Here is a 19,561-nt window from a genome sequence, read left to right on the forward strand (position 1 = left end):
TCTTATCAACTTTCTTGATTTTATGAATATCACATATATATCATATCTCTAACAAGGTTATGCCTTGCCTTTAAATGAACACATGATCTTTTAATTAATCTTAAACAGTACCTACTTCATTGCTTAAAACAATGTTATTTTGTGTATTTGGTATAATACAATGTGTTTGCATGGTTTATGGGTAAAAACAAATTATTTTCCACATACCGTACATGTAGCTCCAGATTTCACTCTCTTCCTGAAACGCACAGATTTTGTACAAAACTCATTGATCTGAAAAGCGCTCATTGATCTGAAAAGCGGAAACGTGACGCTCCTTACCATGTTTGAAAGATTCGGTTGCAAACATGAGTTAACCTAAGGCTGTGAGTCCAAGCGAGAGGAATTATGATTACGTCGGTCTTGTCTACATCACCAGTCCCAGGAAGTAAACTGTTGCCTACAATCCGTTTGTTTGTTGTAGTCCAAGAAAAGAGATTTACGTTGGATATGATAACCCGCATCATTGTTTACTTTGGGGTTTGTACCTTTTGTATATAGTTCCCTGACAAGCTGAACCATATTGCAATATGTCTGCAATAATTAATGCGAAATTGCCCCGATTGTCAGCTGCGGCTTTGTGTAGTAAATGCTGCTCCATATGAAAGCAGGTAATGGCGAAATCAGGAAACCGGCTTCACTGACGAGATGCGTGTGACAATCACATGCAATTATCTGGCAGCCCTAGATAACAATCTGGAGGGCTACTTTTTCAATATAGTCTACTCAAAATTTTTTTTTTATGTTAACATACAATTAAAAAAAGTTAAGCTACTATAAAAATATGTAATCATTGTTGGAGATCACTGGCATAGAGCCTTTACTTCTCTGGAAATGATGCGTGTTGATGTTCAATTGAACAAACGGTCTTTAGTCTGACTAATATTGGCTGAGATCCCAAATCACATGTGAGACGGGTCAACAAATCACTTGGCCACAGTTTGGGAAAGTTGTGCACAGTAGTCATCTTGGAAATGGATGTGTTTTGAACACATTTGTAATTGATTTCTCAATTACACCCTTAAAAATAAAGGTGCTTAAAAGGTTTTTACAGCTATGCTATAGAAGGGTTTTTGAAAGGTTCTTCAGATGTTGAAGGTTCTTTATGGAACCATTGTGTGAAGAACTTGTGAAGTACAGTACACATTTTTTTGTCATGGATAAGAATGTGTGTTGTGTTGTGTTATGTTTTAACCGTATTACAGTGTTTCAAGAATTCAGGATCAGTTTAAGTAAAAAATAATTGATGACGAGCCGTTGAATTATTCAAAAATAATCCACACCCAAGATGGTCCAATACGGCAATACACAACGTCATATAACCAAATCTAGAAACATTTTGGGCCATCATTTATGGATTGGTGTGTCTGCTGCACCAATAGCATCAAGAAGTCAAAATCCATTAGTCCTCAACCCAACAATTAGTTCTGCCATTTTGCATTTTATCCTAACTTTAGTACCAACTTTGAAGGAAAACATCACCGTTTTTCAATATTTTACTATGTTCTCACCTTAGACTAATGAATACATACCTATCTTAATTCAATGCATTCACTTAATCTTTGTACAGTGCGTTGTATTAACAATAATACAATAATTCACATTTAGCCTAGCCACATTAATTCCTAAGGATCCTAAGCAACCAAACAATTCCATGTTTTCCCTATTTAAAGACTGTTACATGAGTAGTTTCACGTGCAGGCACAAAATAAAAAAGCGGATAAAAATGAGAACTATATTGTATGTAAGTTTATATTCTGCTTAAAAAATTGGCACATTTTATTTTGTGTCACCATACTCACTCGTGTAACTACTCATGTAACAGTCTTTAAATAGGGAAAACAGTGTTTGGTGGCTTCTAAATTCATCCCTGTTTGGATCCTAAGGATTAAATGGAACTATGCTAAATGCTAACACATTCACGACACGCTTTACAAAGATTAAGTGTATGCATTGAAAAAAGATAGGTATGTATTAATTAGTCTAAGTTGAGATAAGATTTGTAAGTAAATGTTGAAAAACGGTGGTGTTTTCCTTTAAGGAAATGCAGAACTACTGCTTCGTATGTCAACAAAGCTATATTATTCTAAAATATCCTGTTATTCAACATTACTCTAAAAAATGCTGGGTTATGCTGAAAGCATTCTCGGGTCAAAGAGAAACAAACCCAACTATTAGGTCTTTTTACAGAAATACTATTGAAATACTTTGGGCATTTTTTATGCATTAATTATTCTGCGAGGGTAGCTGGTTTATCCTTTTGTATGGTAAATACTGTATACAAATAGATGTTATGCTAGGAACATGCAGGCGTAAGGCCGTTAGCAGTTGTGTTGTTTTCTTGGAGAGCACTGACCTTATATGACTAATGCTGATGTCTCATAGGCTGAGCTATGCCTGTCTGTTCAGAGCCCCTCAGTCAGTCCTCTCAAGGTCAGACTCCCCATCACTCACCGCAATAATCACGATTTACAGCTCTGCACTTTTTTATTTGTTCTCCTATCTCAGAGACTTATGGTATACCACAGAGCTCAGACTCATGGTTTTGAGTTAATATCTTATCTCCATCTTAGTGACAAAAACATTATTACCCTCTGTATCTCTGGGTTTTAGTATAGTTTGAAATGTACCACCTCAGCAACCCTTTAGAGACAGAGTTTAATAGAGCGTCACAACCTCTCTGTAGGCATGTCCTTAAGCCTGGTCTCAATGATAGATTCTATCTGACTTTTTTCCTCTGGTCATCATGGCCTACTTCTGCAATTCCTAAAAACAAGCTGGTTACTCAGCACCTTTTGTAATCACACAGTTATCTTATAGGGGCCTGGTGGTGTAGACGTTGTTGATGTTTGTACAGTTTCTTTTTATTTTCCTTGCTAAAAAAAACTTGGACAAGATGGTTTGGTGCTGGTCTGGATGGTGGATCATTATAGTAATGGTTTGAGTCATACTGGTGATCACTTGGCAGGTAGTGATGGTTGTACAGGTCTGGCAAGTTTTGGAATGATTGCTGAAGCCAGATCCTAGGGCTGATACAGAGAATAAAAAGGTAAATATATAACCAATTTCAGTGGTATCCAATAGCAGGGTTTCCCACAGAAAATTTGTTAGTTAAGGTGGTAGGGTTGTGCAGGTGGGCGGGCCGGGGGCGTGGCAATCAAAGGGGCGGGGCGTATGCGTCATGATGAAAATATTTTATTTAAAACACTCAAATAAAACTCAATTTTGAAGAAACTATGACAAAAAATGAACACATACTAGATTATTAATGAATTAAATGTTTTATCAACAGGCTAGTTATCCTCCAGACAGTGACGGACCATGTCTTTCTCTCATTTTGGCCATGTGGCGTTTGGTGGAATTTTTTTTTTTTGGACGACCTAGTTAAGGTGGTAGGGTATCCCAGCTTAGGTGGGCCACCCGAACTGAAAAATGCTGCGGGAAACCCTGAATAGGGTTAGGGCTGTGCGGATTCAAATTTTGGTAATATATCGGTATTTTTGCATCCAGATACGTGATGAGACAATATCGTCTTATCGTATATCATATACTGTAAAAAAAGATGGACGACGCAACGCCGTCCTTACTTCCATTGTAATGACCTGAACGTAAGATGTCCGGCAATAAGCACTGCCATGTTATGCAAAAACGCCAGTTTGTAGCCATGGAATGCACAAAAGGAATCATCTGTGGAGCCCAGAGGGTATCAAACTTCCACCCAAACACTCGCACGCCCGATTCAACCACGCTCCGTACATTTTGTCTGTGTGAAATAACACAGAAATCTAAAATGAATAGTTAGTTTTATCTTTAATTTTCCCTCGAACCTCAGAGAGTCTTAGAGAAGCTGTCAATCACAAATGTCAATCATAACAAAATAGCGTCACATTACAAGCTAAAATGAAACTTATCACAGAAATGAACAATTGAACAGATATCAGCGTGATAACAACTATCTTAAAGGACCAAAACCATATTTTGAAAACTTTATTGGAAGTGTAATTTATTTTGAGCCAAGTCCCATTTGTTTGCTTGGAGAGGGTGGGGTTTATGACTTGTACTGCAGCCAAGCCAGCCACCAGATCAAAGAGCCAGCAGTTTCACTTTTCAAGATGTATGAGGCACACCCGATTGGGATGGTTTGATATGACTCTCCATTTTTGCAACAAAAGATCTGACAGAATGTTTTTTTTGACCAGTCTGCATGTTGTATATTATCACTAGGGCTGGGTATCGATTCAGATGTTCCAGATCGATTTGCAGATATATTTATAAAAAAGAACAGTGAACGTAAGTTAACAAAGTAGGTAATTAATAAAAAGAAATTAATAGCCACAAACCTGTATATTAAACTCTTTTATTTTAGGTACACTTTGGTACATTAAAACAGAACCCATCTCTAATTTTGAAATGCATATAATTATGTTAAATACAATACAATTTTGATGCAAGATGAAAAATGTAAGCTGAAAAAAGTCGCAATCCTTGATCAAACAGGATCAGGTTATTTCATTTTTTTAAAATCGATTTGTGGCCTTTGAGAATCGATTTTGAATCGACCACTTTAAAAAAAAAATTTTTTGCCCAGCCCTAAGTATCACCCACCCCCAAATACAGAGATATAGATTTTGGTTAATATCGCCCAGCCCTAAATGGGGCTATTTTTGTGTTTCCCAAAAGTCACCAGTTAGTTTTAAAGCCTGGTTATGAACACAAGCATAAATGTTTCATGCGGAGAAAAAGCATATATCCTGGTGTCCCACTATTGCAACAGTGGACACAGAATCCAGCACTTATCACTGCGGTAGGAATGCTGCTGCATTAGCTCTCCTCCTGTCGCTTTTGACTACAGCAGTGAGTGCTCATTTCATTATTTCCGGCAACAGTATGAATTCCTAATGTGCCCATTTTCTGCCACCCCTGTAAAGCAATTAAAGCGACAGTAAAAAACTGTGCCAAGCTGTCATTCATCTCCTGACATAAATATAGGGTCTCATTTCTTTTCTAAGACTTTTTATTTTATAGCACTTTAAAGAGAATTTAGTAAGTCACTTTCATCATTCCCAAAGTGATGATTTGACACTTGGACACATTGGTTATATGATCTTTGTCCTTTCAGCACATTTAGCTACAGACACCCGCTGTGCCAGTAGATACTGAATGAGAGATACGGTGACAAAGTCATTATGCCTTTGTGTGTTTGTGTTGTGGTGTGTGCTAAGCCTAGCTGGGGTAGAGCTGGACTGGGCCTTTTCCCTTTCTCTCTTTGTCTGGGATTAGTGTAGTCTCATTTATGGAAAAGCTAATCAGCACACTAGTCTGCTTATATCCTCACTCACAGGAGGTTCCCTTTCAATACGGTTCACTTCGCATTGCGTCAGTTAGCTGACGCTATGGGGGGGGGAAACTCCTGTTTACTCCGTGACTGAAGCCTATTGGTTAACGTCTGTACAAAGTACAGACCAATGACGTTTGAACCCGCGCGCGGGAGGAACGCGTCCTTATATAAGCGCGGTTCAATCGTCAGGAGCTCATTATTTTCTCCTTCAGCGCGAACCTCTCGCTGCTCCGAAGAAAAAGAAGAAGCCTTACCTCGCCGTTGACAAAAGCCCTGCAGCGGAGTCCAGGCCTAGCGTCTTCTCCTGCCGTTTTCCGGCTGAGAACCGAAGATAGCAGAGTCCAGGTCTAGCGTCTTCCCCTGCCGCTTTCCGGCCGAGAACCGAAGATAGCCTTCGCTTGCCGTGGTACGAGCCCTGTGCAGCGGACACGCCTGACGAGGTCTCCCCTGCGGCCGCCCGGTAAGATCAATATTTTTAATATAAAGCTATAAGCTAAAAGAGCAGGCGCTGTTGTAATAGCGTCCAGCACAGCGGCTCGGTGAGCCTCTCTGCTATGAATTTCCTCCGAGCGCGTTACCGGTCTGGCACCTCCCACGCCGGGACCGCGCTTATGCTTTGGTTGTCTTATCCATGTTTCGTGCTCCCCCTGCTGTTCCTCTCTCGCCGGGATGAACACACGGCGAGCCATGAGACTAGATGGATGCATAGACAAGCACACACGGACTAACTCCCCCTGTGTTCTGTCACACCGCAACCGTTCATGCTTACAGAGTCCCTTCGCTCCTCTCAAATTCAGTGGCGAGATCTCTGGCACATATATTAATCCCCCGAGTGCATCGGGTGATACCGTCACAACGCATGGCTGTTCTGTCTGTTGCTGCTCCCCTCTGCCGTTCCTCTCTTGTTGAGATGAACAAGCGGGGAACCGTAGACCTGGATAGATGCATACGACAAGCAAACACGGGCGGTCTGCCCCTGTCTCTGTCATAGCACAGCCACTCGTGCTCCACGCTCGCGGAGTCCCTCGCTCCTTTCCCCACAGTGGTGAGGTCTCTTAACGGCTTAGCTAGCACGCGGTATTACGGCTCGCTGCCTCTAAATGCAGCTGTCCAGTGTTCAACGATTACAGAGCTTCATGCCCCTCCCCTCCTGGAGCGGCGCGATCTCATTCGTCTGCTCGATAGGGCCGATTCGCCGCTATTGGAGCACCAAGAACACTCATTTTAAGAGAGCTTCATGCCCCTCCCCTCCTGGAGCGGCACGATCTCATTCGTCTGCTCGATAAGGCGGACACGCCTCTATTGGAGCGCTAAAACACTTATTATAGAGCTTTACTGGCCTGAGCCGATCTCACTTCAGATAGCTCATTTTTCGTCTGCCTGGTAATTTCTCTCTGGTTTAGACGGAATCAGAGGCAGAACGAATTTGTTTATAATATACTGAGGCCCGAATACCTCCCTTTATTCAGTCCCGTCCTATATCAGTGCGCTGAATATTGGTACATTCTTATATATATATACCCGGTTTTTCTGCCCTTTTAATAAACGGCAAAACCGCGGGCCTCGCGGCAGACTTCCTCTCTGCGATGGGTTCAGTCTGACATTAAACTACCTAGACATACTACCCTGCTCCGTGAGCCGTTCGGTCACCGTCACTACTGAGGCTTGTGCACCTGAACGGCTGAGCTCTGGTCTCCGCAGCATAGCTGCATCAACAGAGAACGAAACTGTCTGGGAAAAAGGGGTTATGTCGCGCCTCGGCTGGACCGCCCTGAAATGTTTTCTGTGTGCTGTTTATTCAAACATACTGTGTAATACTGTCGGCTATGCGACCTCACTATAGTGGCGAACGGTATTTAATTCCTCTAAAAAGAGTAATTTCCGTGCTTACTATACTGTGTATTGACACCCACGGTTGTACGGTGTCTATAAACACTTTATCGCCTTACTGACAAGCAATCAGTAATACGCACACACGGCCCGCTGCCCATAATTCTATCGACGCTAGCCGAAAAAACCCCGGTTTGGCCATATACTGTGTATTGACACCCCACGACTGTACGGTGTCTCTAACACCTTTCTGCCAAATTCGCTCGCAGCCCACCTCAGTTTCTCCGCTACGATGCTGATGGCGCAAACGAGCACGGTCTTACGGCTGTTAATCTCTCTTCCTAGAGGAAGGACAGCCTCAGACTTTTGCATGGCTCCAAGCGTTTGAATCGCGCCCTCTCCGGACGGCCACTCAAACCCTTTACAGCCAAGCGGTTTATGACGTTTTTCGGCCATATAGCTGATTTATATTAGCGGATCCGAAGACGCTCACACCTCCGCTCCAATACTCGGAGATATTAAGGGTAATATCAACCTCAAGTGAGCTTGCTACCCGCCACAATAAGTTTCAAAGCTTAAAGCGCGCGCACAGTCAGACGCGCGCGGCATCTCGTTTAAGACGGGCGCACGTACCCCTCTAACGAGCCTCAGAAAGCTGAATATCGTGGCATTGTTCATAAGTCCACTTCAGTTTGACTAAGCAAAGGTCCCGCCCCGAGCTGACGGCCGGGAAGCTTGCTTAAGTTACACACTGCTGCATGGAGTGCTGTCATTACGAGCTAGCCCAGCATTTGCTGTGGGTTGAACACGCTTTACGACGGCAATCAGCCTTCGGCGCGTGGAACGCCGTTTGTCTCATATAAATCACCTTGTACTGTGAATACGGTACATTTAAGAGGATGATTTAGCACTGCAGCACTCTCGACCGTGTTATTGTGATAATGCGGTCGGGCAATCTACGGTGGTTTCATTATTTACCGAACCAGACTGAGATCTCGCCCCCTGAACAAGCTGACGAGCAGGGACGTGCACAGGATTCTTTAGGGGCAGTTGCTCTGACCTAAATAAAGGGCACCCCCCCCCTAATTTTTTTTTTAAACTCACGGCCAATATGAAGGACTGAGAATAACAGGGTCTTTATTAAAATCAGCAAACATTGACTAATGCCTACCAAAAAAATTGTAGCCTAGGCTGCTTGTCTGCAAGCTATGATAGCTAGCTGCTATCTGTCTGATTATTTAGGCTTAAAGGAGGCAAACTCAGCCAGGATTTATGAAGATTTTAACAGAGGTGGAAAGAGTAGCCAAAAACTTTACTCAAGTAAAAGTACAAGTAACTGAATAAATAATTACTCAAGTAGAAGTAAAAAGTATGCAATGAAAATAATACTCAAGTAGCGAGTTACTAGTTACTCATGAAAAAATAAATCTAGATATACACATGCAAACACACGCGCACACACACGCGCACACACACACGCACGCGCACGCACACACACACACACACACACACACACACACACACACACACACACACACACACACACACACTACAGTGCCCTCCATAAGTATCAGAACTGTAAAGACAAGATTTTTCTGTTTGCTGTGGAGACCAGAAATTGGTAAGATAAATATCAGTATGTCAGAAGTTTAGAATGTCACATTTTATTAACCTTTGTTTATGTTTCAACACATACATGCTTTAACAACAAAGAACAACAGCATTAAATGCTGACTTATGTATGTTGTACACAAATGCACATACGTGAATCAAACTGATCCTACACATTTTATGCTTTTCATGTGTAAACAATCAGGACACAGCTAAGTGACCATTAAAAAATAATAGTGTGACAGATTCTGTACTTTTGTCACATGTTCATCTTTTAATGTTTAGACATTTCTTGACTCCACAACAAACAGAAGAATACTTATGTAGGGCACTTCTACAGTATGTGTAAAACTACAACATACACAAACAGTACAGAAAAAAGAATACAAACACAGAATAGACAAGCATTTCAAATTAACAAATTAACTCTAGTCTCAATGTTGATGTAGCTTATAGCTGAAATATCAGACAAGTAAACTGACAACAGTTTTGCATATGTATAAAGTTAGAAATCTCCTGAGATGGTCTGAGGACATTGACAGTTTACACTTACATAAAAATGATTTTAGACAAAACTCATGTTTTCTTACATTGTCATGTCACGTGTGTTTTGTGAGAATCACTTACATCATACAGTACAGTATACAGCGAATCAGATGTCAATCATCGATGGATTTTCTTCAATCTGTGCTACAATGCTTCTGGAGGTTGCACGCGTGTCTGACGACGAACGATCGCGTGTATGTAATGGCGGGTACATGTGTGAAGTTTTGCTTTTAGTTAAAAGATTGGTAAATTAATTTCCACGTCACCCAACACTGGTTATATTCTGTGTGTTTCTACATAGGTTACGAGTAAAACAGCTTCGAACGATTCCGTTTTTGCAGCGATCTGAACAATTCATTCAAACTGATTCGCGAACCAATTTTAAACGTTTGGCCCATTCGCTTTGTAAAGAATCGACTCAAAAGACTCATTTATTTTCAACACTTTGTAAGGACTCGACTCAAACGAGTCATTAATTCGCGAATGCGCCAGAAACACAAGATAGCAATTTAAAAATAAAATACAAATTTTGTAATTAATTAAAATACAGTAATGAAGGAACGCTGCATAGTGTAAACAAAGTAAAAGTAAAATTTATTTTTTTCCACCTCGGAAGAGCAACTTGAGTCGAGAAGGGCATATGGGCAGTTGCCCGGGCAACCTGAGCAACCCCCCTGTGCACGTCCCTGCTGACGAGTCATCTCCTTTATAAACTCATTGCATCGCTTTATAAGCTATGTTCAATCAGAGTGATACGCATCTCATGCTAAAACTACCAATATTAACCCATTACGATGGGCGTGCGGAGATGGCATCCGTGGGACACGACCTACATTACGTGCCTTATGACACATTGACACAAGCTGCTAGGACCCCTTTCACGAGGCGTCCTTATGCAAGTCTGATCCATTCTGTCTAGTGACATTTGAAAGTCAATACCCCCCGCGAATCGTGGGTGGAACACTTTTCTCCTCACTACAGAGGCACGGCGGCTCTCTCCCCTACCTATATCTATGTGGCCGTGATAACAGCGAACCACGCTTTTAAGACCGACCATTCATTTAATTCACAAGCCTGTCATCTCTCAGATGCGGACGGCGGCGGTAACAGCGAACCATGCTTTTACGGCTGGCCATTCACTTTATTCATAAGCCTGTCATTTCTCAGATGCGGACGGTGCCCGAGGCACAGCGCTCTGGAACTGTCCAAGGTCCTGGATGACACATACGTCTGACGTACATCAGACGATCAGCTGTTCATCTGCGTCACAGATCACTCACTAGAGCACCTGTCAATACAGGCTATTTATGGATCGTTGACGTTATCACCTCCCGTGACAATTATGCTCACTTGTCTTAGAGCATGGGCATGGTCTTAGAGGTTTCTCATTTGACAATTGTGACACGGCCGGCTGGTCCCCGCCGTCCACGTTGTCAGTTTACAGCTTCGACATCCCTGCTTCGCACTACTGAGGTTTGTTGCATTAAAGGTGCGCCCTTTAGCTCACCTGTATGCACGATATGGTTTTTAATTTATATGCGTCCACCGTGCGCTTAGAGAAGCTCACATGTACACGCTATAACATTTTGGTATACAATAAGATGCGCTTGGGAAAGCTCACCTGTATACACAGCTGTGTTATGATTTGTGACACATACATTGTTGTTCATCTGTGTACGTTCACGGTGCGTTGGGTGCCCACCGTTACGTTCATCAATCATATTTGTACACATTCACGGCGCGTTCTGTGCACTGATTTATCTATACGCATTCACGGTGCACTGAAGAGTTCACCCGTGTGCGCACAATTTATTATCAGAACACATGACGGCGCGCTCGAGAATCTTGCCGGCCTGTGCATTATAACACTCTGATTCATCTATATGCATTCACAATGTATTCAAGTGTTCACCTGTGCCCGTGCAATTTATAGTCAATACACATTTACGGCGCGCTTGGAAAGCTCACCGATCTGTGCACTATAATACTACCTATGTGCATCCCGATGCGCTCGAGGGTGCACCTGGGTTCACACTATTGTGGTATCTGTATAATCCCACGCTACGAACCGTTCTGCCGCATATTATAGTCAGATCGGCCGTTCGTGAGCTTCGCAGATCACTCACTACGTATGTCTGTTGCTAACAGTGGTTATTTAGATGGATCGTTGAAACCATCGCACTGGCTCACGCCCCTCTATGAGCTATGTCCTATATAGAGCCCACTCTCTGCGAGTTTGGCTTCTTCATGAACTTGGTCTACAGGGGTATCTATATCTATATTTGATATCTGCTACGCGGCCGGCTGGTCTTCGCCGTCTACGTTGTCAGATTGTACAGCTTAGACGTCCCTGCCCTACGAGCGCAGGTTCTCTCGGCCCCATCATGCACGCTCATGCGTTTTATGTGTACACCACGGTGCGCTCAGCGAGCTCACCAACGTGACTCTGAATTTACTTATCTCGCACAGCCGCGGCGCGCTCGGTACCTCGCCGTCTTGTGCTATGTTATGTGCCCCCGGTGCGTTTAAAACCCCACCGTGTGCGCGTCAACAATTATATGGTGCTTACACATTTGCTTTTTAAGCTGTGAATATGCCGGGTATAGGGCCACACGCAGTGTCTCTCCGGTAAGGCACTTCAGTACGTTGTGTATGCACGGCGTGATGGGATTACGTTCCCCCATAGCGTCAGCTAACTGACGCAATGCGAAGTGAACCGTATTGAAAGGGAACGCTTAGGTTACTCACGTAACCCCGGTTCCCTGAAATAACGGGAACGAAGCATTGCGTCTCTTGCCGTGCTACAAACGTCTACGCAGCGAGTGTTATTCGGCTGCGCGCTTCAGTCGAATATAATGAGCTCCTGACGATTGAACCGCGCTTATATAAGGACGCGTTCCTCCCGCGCGCGGGTTCAAACGTCATTGGTCTGTACTTTGTACAGACGTTAACCAATAGGCTTCAGTCACGGAGTAAACAGGAGTTTCCCCCCCCCATAGCGTCAGCTAACTGACGCAATGCTTCGTTCCCGTTATTTCAGGGAACCGGGGTTACGTGAGTAACCTAAGCGATACGTGTTACAATCATGAGGCATACAGACAGTATGCCTCTCAGGTGCCTACCTGTATTCCTGCCCTAAGAATTTAGTTATTTGTGCTTTGATCGAGGAGATCATCACATCATCACACCCTTGGTTTTTAGCCTGTGGTTGTGTCAAATGTTGATATTTTCTAGGTTAATTGAAACAAGCAGTTGGGTTTGTCCATATTTACCCAATTATGGGTTGAAACAACCCAACACGTACTGTATGTGGTACAGTATATTTCTCTTATTTAGTAAAAAAAGACAATCACTGTGTGGATCTGCATGCACATGGTTGAAAGAAGCTGGAGCACAAAGATACTTATGTCTTATTATTACTGTTGCATAAAGTATGCTTTAAACAAACTGCTATAATTTATATGAGAGAGAGACATTTTTATATTTTTACTAAAACTGTGCAAAAATAACTTTTACCTCATCACGCTTAAAGGGATAGTTCACCAAAAAATGAAAATTCTGTCATCATTTACTCACTCTCACATTGTTAGAAAGCTGTATAAATTTCTTTGTTTTGATGAACAAGAAGGAAGATATTTTAAGGAATGTTTGTAACAGATCATGAGTCCCATTCACTTCTATAATAGGAAAAAATAATACTATGGAATTGAATGGGGCACATCAATGGTTTGGTTACAAACATTCCTCAAAGTATCTTCCTTCGTGTTCATCAGAACAAAGACATTTATAACCCTAACCCCTAACCTAACCCTAACGTGAGAGAAAGTAATTGATGACAAAATGTTTAACCCTTTAACACTTAGAATCATTGTAAAGAGCTATTATGATATAGGTATAGTCTGCAAACACTGTTGACTGCCATGCAAATATCAGTGCACATTCATAAACACTGATTGCTTTTCTTTTTTTCATGACCGTTCAGTGAAACCCTCGGGTTAATAATAGACCCACTCATCTGTAAAGTAAGAAAACTCGATCTCCTCATCTATCTTTTGTTCTGGCAGGACACGGAGAGATATAATGTTTCAGTTTGCTCATTGCTGTTGGCTTTCTTTTCAAACTTCCACTTTAATTTTCACCATGCACAAAATCAGTTTAAATTCATCGATGTAGCTAATATTTGATGTGCCTGTAAATTTCCATGAACGTGTTCGGGGGCCTCTGTGTCCCCTCATTAAAAAGTTAACAGAAGGTTTCTTTTACATGCCTTAATCTGAGTCTTGTTTCAGACATGAGTGATCCCTCTACACAACTTGCTCCATTAGCACAGCAATTTATGGTCCAAAGTACTTTTACTAATTTTGGAAATTGGACCACTTTCCTCCTGTTTCCACTTGGCCAAATATGGAATTTATTAATGCTTTCAGGAATTAAATGAAGCTATTTATGGAAACAACTCCGAAAAGGATGTGAAATAGTATTAGTAGTTATGCCTGCTCATACCAAAAATGCTCTTGAGTAACACTATGCTACGAAACTAAAATATTTTGGCAAACCCATCAACTTCCTCCAAGTTCTTTCTCAGCTGTCATTGCAGAAGACTGTCAGCTTGTAAGCACGTATGCATACAGTATTGTCCAATCAGGGTAAAGCTTGTTTTGCTGATGGACCCATTTTACACACTAGTTTTTGCAGTGTGTAAACCACTGGTTACTGAAAGAAAGATATAATTTTTTTGTACTTATGTTATGTGCTATGTTGTTCTTTTCCATAATCTAAAAAAACAATTGTGCTACAGTAGACTGTCTGCATTGTGCTTAAATCCAGATTATAGATTTATTGCAGATTAATAAGACAATTACATTTCAAGCTTTCCAGGATGAGGGTTGCTACCACAACCACATGATAGTGGTTTACAAATTAGCAATGACCAAACAAGATTTCCCTATGCTGATGTTATCAATGGGCATGGCGGCACCACACCTGTAGCTACAAGCTAGGAAACATATGTCTGGCTTCTCTTTTATGAATTAACTTTCTTTTAAAAGCTATCTTGCTTTGTTTCTGTTGTCCGCAACATTTTATTCTGTTCATGGCTCATAGTTGTGGTATTTTTGCCAAGGCAGTCATGAACGGGAAGAGACCAACTTGTCAGATCACCTTTCTCTGAGCATGCAGGCGGCTTTGAACTTTGACCTACTGTACACGCTGATGCCGATACTCAGGTGCCGTGCCCTCCAGCCAGATTGATTTTCCTCCCAGCCATTTGTCTAGAATTTGCCTAAATTATTCCAGCTAATATTCAGTCCACCATCGCAATCCATTACTTTGACTGGTAAATCTATGATTTCCATGAAGAGATTGACCACATTGGTAGTTTTGTTTTAAGTCTCTGTCAAAGTATGTGAGCTTTCTCTTGTCTAGTGAGCGTTCGGTGTGTTTGTGTAGTGTTAGTAAGGTACAAGATGATAAACCTGCACATCTACTTTGAGCTTTAGCATTATGTGCCAGTTTACCTTAAAGGAATAATTCATCTAAATTTAAAATCTGTCACACTGGGTGTTTTTTCCCATGCAAGTATAATGAATCATGAAATAATTGTATTTTAATTCATATTTGCTAATATTAATCTTTTAACATTAAACAACCGTTTGATGTCTGTGTGTGTGTGTGTTTAAATCCATTAAAACTGTAGTTCATATTTCTTTGGCATCTTATGTATGTGTGTGTTTGCAGGAGGCAGATGGCGATGACAAGTTCTGTTTTCCTGGTGAGGGAGAAGGAGACGCAGAGGGCGAGTCCAAAGCGGACACACCAGACGTGCCACCTTCCACAGATAACACTCCAGAGTGTCTCAACAAAGCCCTGGAGGGCTTGTCATCAAGGTACTTGCAAGCAACTCCCTAAGCAATCTACTGTATGGCGTTATGCATATACTGTATGCTGATAGTAAGATCTCGGTTCAATGCACACAAGCAACTTAAAGTGGCTATGAACCTGTCGATTTTACATTTAAAAACATTGAAAGCAATAAGTTATAGGCTATTTTGTAACATGGTTCTGATGTTGTCTGGAAAAATGGTTCGTTTGTAGGGGCGGGCCGCATTGAAGACCTGGATGTAAACGTCCACTGCTATGATTGGATAGCTTCATTCCACGTAATTACTTGTGGGGAATTGTTCTGAAAACATTAATGTGTAAAAAATAGCAGCCGAACACATATGTTTGAGCCACAAAAGATTCTGGGTGCTAAAGATGATACACATAAATGACAATGCGTGAAGTAAAAAACAAAACTTTAAAATCAACGTGACTAAATTATCTTATTCAACACAGTAACCGCTCTTCCTTATCACTAACTTTGTATATTTCTATTGTGCTTGTGAGGTTGCTCTTACTTACACATAACGTTACATACCACAGTTATAAGATAAAAAAGCTTTGTTGAATGTTGGACCTTTTTAAACGCAACTTGCCTAAATTACCGTATACAACACAGTAGGCGGGCATCAGAATCTAAATCACGGCTGGTAAGTCCTTCCTTAAATGTTAAGTTAAAATAGATTTTTTGATTCACTGCCCCTTTAAGATCGTCTGTGTGTGAAGTCACCTGTAACACAGCTTTTATTGTACAAACTGGTTTAACCCGTTTTTACTATTTTACTCGATCTGTAAAAAATGCACGTATATCCTCTGCATGAATACTCTTTTGTTTATTTACTCCTGTTACGTTGCTACCACATAAATGAGATTGTTTATAAAAGGGCCCCTAAGTGTTTTTTAGCAATATAAAAATAGTCTCTGGTATCCCAAGAATGTGTCAGTAAAGTTTCAGCTCAAAATACACCACAGATCTTTCATAATACGATGTTGAACATGGATATTTGTGGCTGCAATGAAAAACATGCTGTTTTTGTATGTTTCTTTAAATGCAAAGAAAGCTTCTGTTCCCGTATGCAAAGTAGGAGGTAGAGCGATTACACATGTGCTTTGGACTACTTGAAAACGTGTCTCTGGCAGAAGGTTGAACTATGCGCTCATAAGGTGGAGTCTGAGAGCCGTCATGGGTGGGGCGTAATCAATGTGTCATCACATTGATAGGGGATCCCCAACAGCCTGTTTTGTGTGACGGTGGTGGTTTAAAGGAGATTACGAATAAATGAATTTGTATAATAACAGGATGTTTCTGCAAACACACTGGCGACTCATTTTCTGCTAGAAACACATTTATAAAGTGCATTTTCTAGGTAAGGGGGGCTTTAAAATCAGTGCCTGGTGAAAATTGATCCAGTTAATCTTGGAAAGCAGACACATAACTTTACAGCAAGTACTGCTCACCTATACACTTTTATTCTGATCAATAAGAAAGACTTCAGTGATATATGATATGCAGATGAGGTCTGGCGCAAAGTATTGGGGCAATGGGCCCTTCAGGGGATTAAATGGGGACTTTCAAATCCTAGTCAGTTTTGCTGTACTGTTCAGGATTTTTGTCTTGATTTTAAAAACTGTGCAATGCCATCCTTTTCAGTATTAGATTTGTAAAAAAAGCATGATGCAACAGAAGCCATATTGCACCAGAACACCCACCTCACACCAGCTTATTAGTGGAAAGAAGACAGAGTAATGTCACCAATTAGTATATGATGCCAGGGCACACCTTACTCTTTTTTGAAAGCCATCCTGGGATTTTTAATGACCACAGAGAGTCAGGACCTTGGTTTAACGTCTCATCTGAAGAAGGACAGTGCTTTTTGACAGTATAGTGTCCCCATCACTATACTGGGGTGTTAGGACACACACAGACCACAGGGTGAGCACCCCCTGCTGGTCTCACTAACACACCTACCAGGAGCAACTTAGTTTTCTCATGAGGTCTCCCGTCTAAGTACTGACCAGGCTCAACCCTACTCAGCTTCAGTAGGCAACCAGTCAAGAAGTAGCTGGAGCAAGCTAGGTCCCCGGTTCGAGCCCTGGCTAGGTCAGGTGGCCTTTCTGTGTGGAGTTTGCCGGTTCTCCCTTTGTTAGCCTGGCCTTACTCTGGTTTCCTCCCACAAGCCAAAACTATGCAAGTTAGGTGAATTGGAGATACCAAATTGCTCCTCCCCAACCCGTGTATGGATTAAGTTGTGTGGATCAACTTTGTATGGATTTACCAGTGAAAATAGCCAGATGCTGAAATGGCGTACAGAAGAAAGCAAGAAGTAGCTATAACAATTAATTGCAAATATTGACTTTGCACATGTGGATGATTAAAGGGACATTGCACTTTAAAAAAAAATGCTCATTTTCCAGCTCCCCTAGAGTTAAATATTTGATTCTTACCGTTTTGGAATCCATTTAGCTGATCTTCGGGTCTGGCGGTACCACTTTTAGCATAGTTTAGCACAATCCATTGAATCTGATTAGACCATTAGCATCTCGCAAAAAATAACCAAATAGTTTCGATATTTTTCCTATTTAAAACTTGACTCTTCTGTAGTTACATCGTGTACTAAGACCGACGGAAAATTAAAAGTTGCGATTTTCTAGGCAGATATGATTAGGAACTAAAGTCTCAAACTGGCGTAATAATCAAAGACTTTGCTGCTGTAACCCGGCTGCAGCAGGCGTAGTAATACTGCCCGAAAATAGACCCCTTGGTTACTTTTAATAGCAGGGAACCATTTTCGGGAAGTGTGTAATATCACTACGCCTTCTGCAGCCATGTTATAGCAGCAAAGTCCTTGATTATTACGCCAGAATGAGAGTATAGTTCCTACCCATATCTGCCTAGAAAATAGCTCATTTTAATTTTCCGTCGGTCTTAGTACACAATGTAACTTCAGAAGAGTCAAGTTTTAAATAGGAAAAATATCGAAACTCTTTGGTAATTTTTTTGGGCGATGCTAATGGTCTAATCCGATTCAATGGATTGTGCTAAGCTATGCTAAAAGTGCTAGCGCCAGACCCGGAGATCAGCTGAATGGATTCCAAAACGATAAGAATCAAATGTTTAACTCTAGGGGAGCTGGAAAATTTGGAATTTGGAATTGGAATGTCCCTTTAAGTATGTTACCTTTAGTGGAAATTTTTTACCCAAAAAAGTTGTTGTGATGCTCTGCAGTCTTCAAAAGACAGCAGATGCGTGCTAGTTCAACCCAGGACAGCATGCCTGAATGCCGAACACCGGCGCCTGGCTGGCAATTTTGTGATGATGCTGCACTTTTTCTCTTCCTCCCTTATGGCTTTCTCTCCATTGACAAATTCCCCTCTATTCTGTTTAGCTGCATGTGTGAGTTTTAGCACCTGTTCTGCAAATTGACACTTCAGGGCAGAAAAATACGAATTTATATTTCTGATGGAGCCACGTTTGTTACATTTACGTCACCATAAAAGTAAATCTGTCCTATTGATTTTGTTCTTACAAAATCTAATACAGCCTGCAACAACTGTGAAACTTACATCAAACTGAAATCATATCAATGTTTTGTGAAATAGAGGCTCTTTTTATTCAGTTTAACACACCCACATTCCACATCTCAAAAGTAGGTAAACCATTAAGTGCACGGTTCGTAGTGAACACTACCTTCTTTTACAGTGGGGGGTTGTTAGCATTTAAATGCGTATTTTAAATATTTGTTTGTTAATATACTGTATAAGGTTTTCTTAAATGTGATCTCTAAATTCTCAATTTTGATCTCTACAGATGGAAAAACTGGTGGATAAGAGGCATATTGTCAATGACAATGATTACTGGCTTTTTCCTCATCATCTATTTGGGACCCATTATGCTCATTTTAGTGGTAAGTATGAACACGTATGTGTCGCACATACACACATTTAAAATGGCAGGCACAGTGACCACAGACTAGACAGGATTTGAAGTTCCTTAACCAGATATACAAAACATGCCTCCATAATGAATTAGTCACCTCGTTTGTAACCTCACCTGACTATGCAAAATTAATTGTCTAAACACCCAGTGCTGTGTCTTAACCAGACGTGACGCGACACAGTAACAGATGATACATGCTCTGCCTTTAACATAAAAAATTGTGTGGAGGTAACAGGACTTTTTTTATGAAACTTTCTGTTTCTGTGGAATTGCCCTGGAAGGCCTTGAGCATTGTGAAATCTCTTTGGCTCAAAATCCTTTTCACATAACTTTACATTAATAGTCTGTTATATTATGACTGGCTGTGATAATTATGGCAA

At 41.3% G+C, this 19,561-nt stretch overlaps 1 protein-coding gene across 1 annotated transcript in view; it reads left to right on the forward strand.

The window, feature by feature from the left end:
- Nucleotides 1-19,561, forward strand: part of cds1 (CDP-diacylglycerol synthase (phosphatidate cytidylyltransferase) 1) — a 37,683-nt gene that overhangs the window by 1,219 nt on the left and 16,903 nt on the right. Inside the window, exons 2-3 of the mRNA XM_065267194.2 lie at nt 15,101-15,249; nt 19,053-19,149. Of these exons, the coding sequence (XP_065123266.2) occupies nt 15,101-15,249; nt 19,053-19,149 (246 nt within the window). The remainder of the gene's footprint in view (nt 1-15,100; nt 15,250-19,052; nt 19,150-19,561) is intronic.

Source organism: Paramisgurnus dabryanus, chromosome 5 (genome assembly GCF_030506205.2).
Source record: "Paramisgurnus dabryanus chromosome 5, PD_genome_1.1, whole genome shotgun sequence".
In the NCBI taxonomy this organism is placed as follows: Eukaryota; Metazoa; Chordata; class Actinopteri; order Cypriniformes; family Cobitidae; genus Paramisgurnus; species Paramisgurnus dabryanus.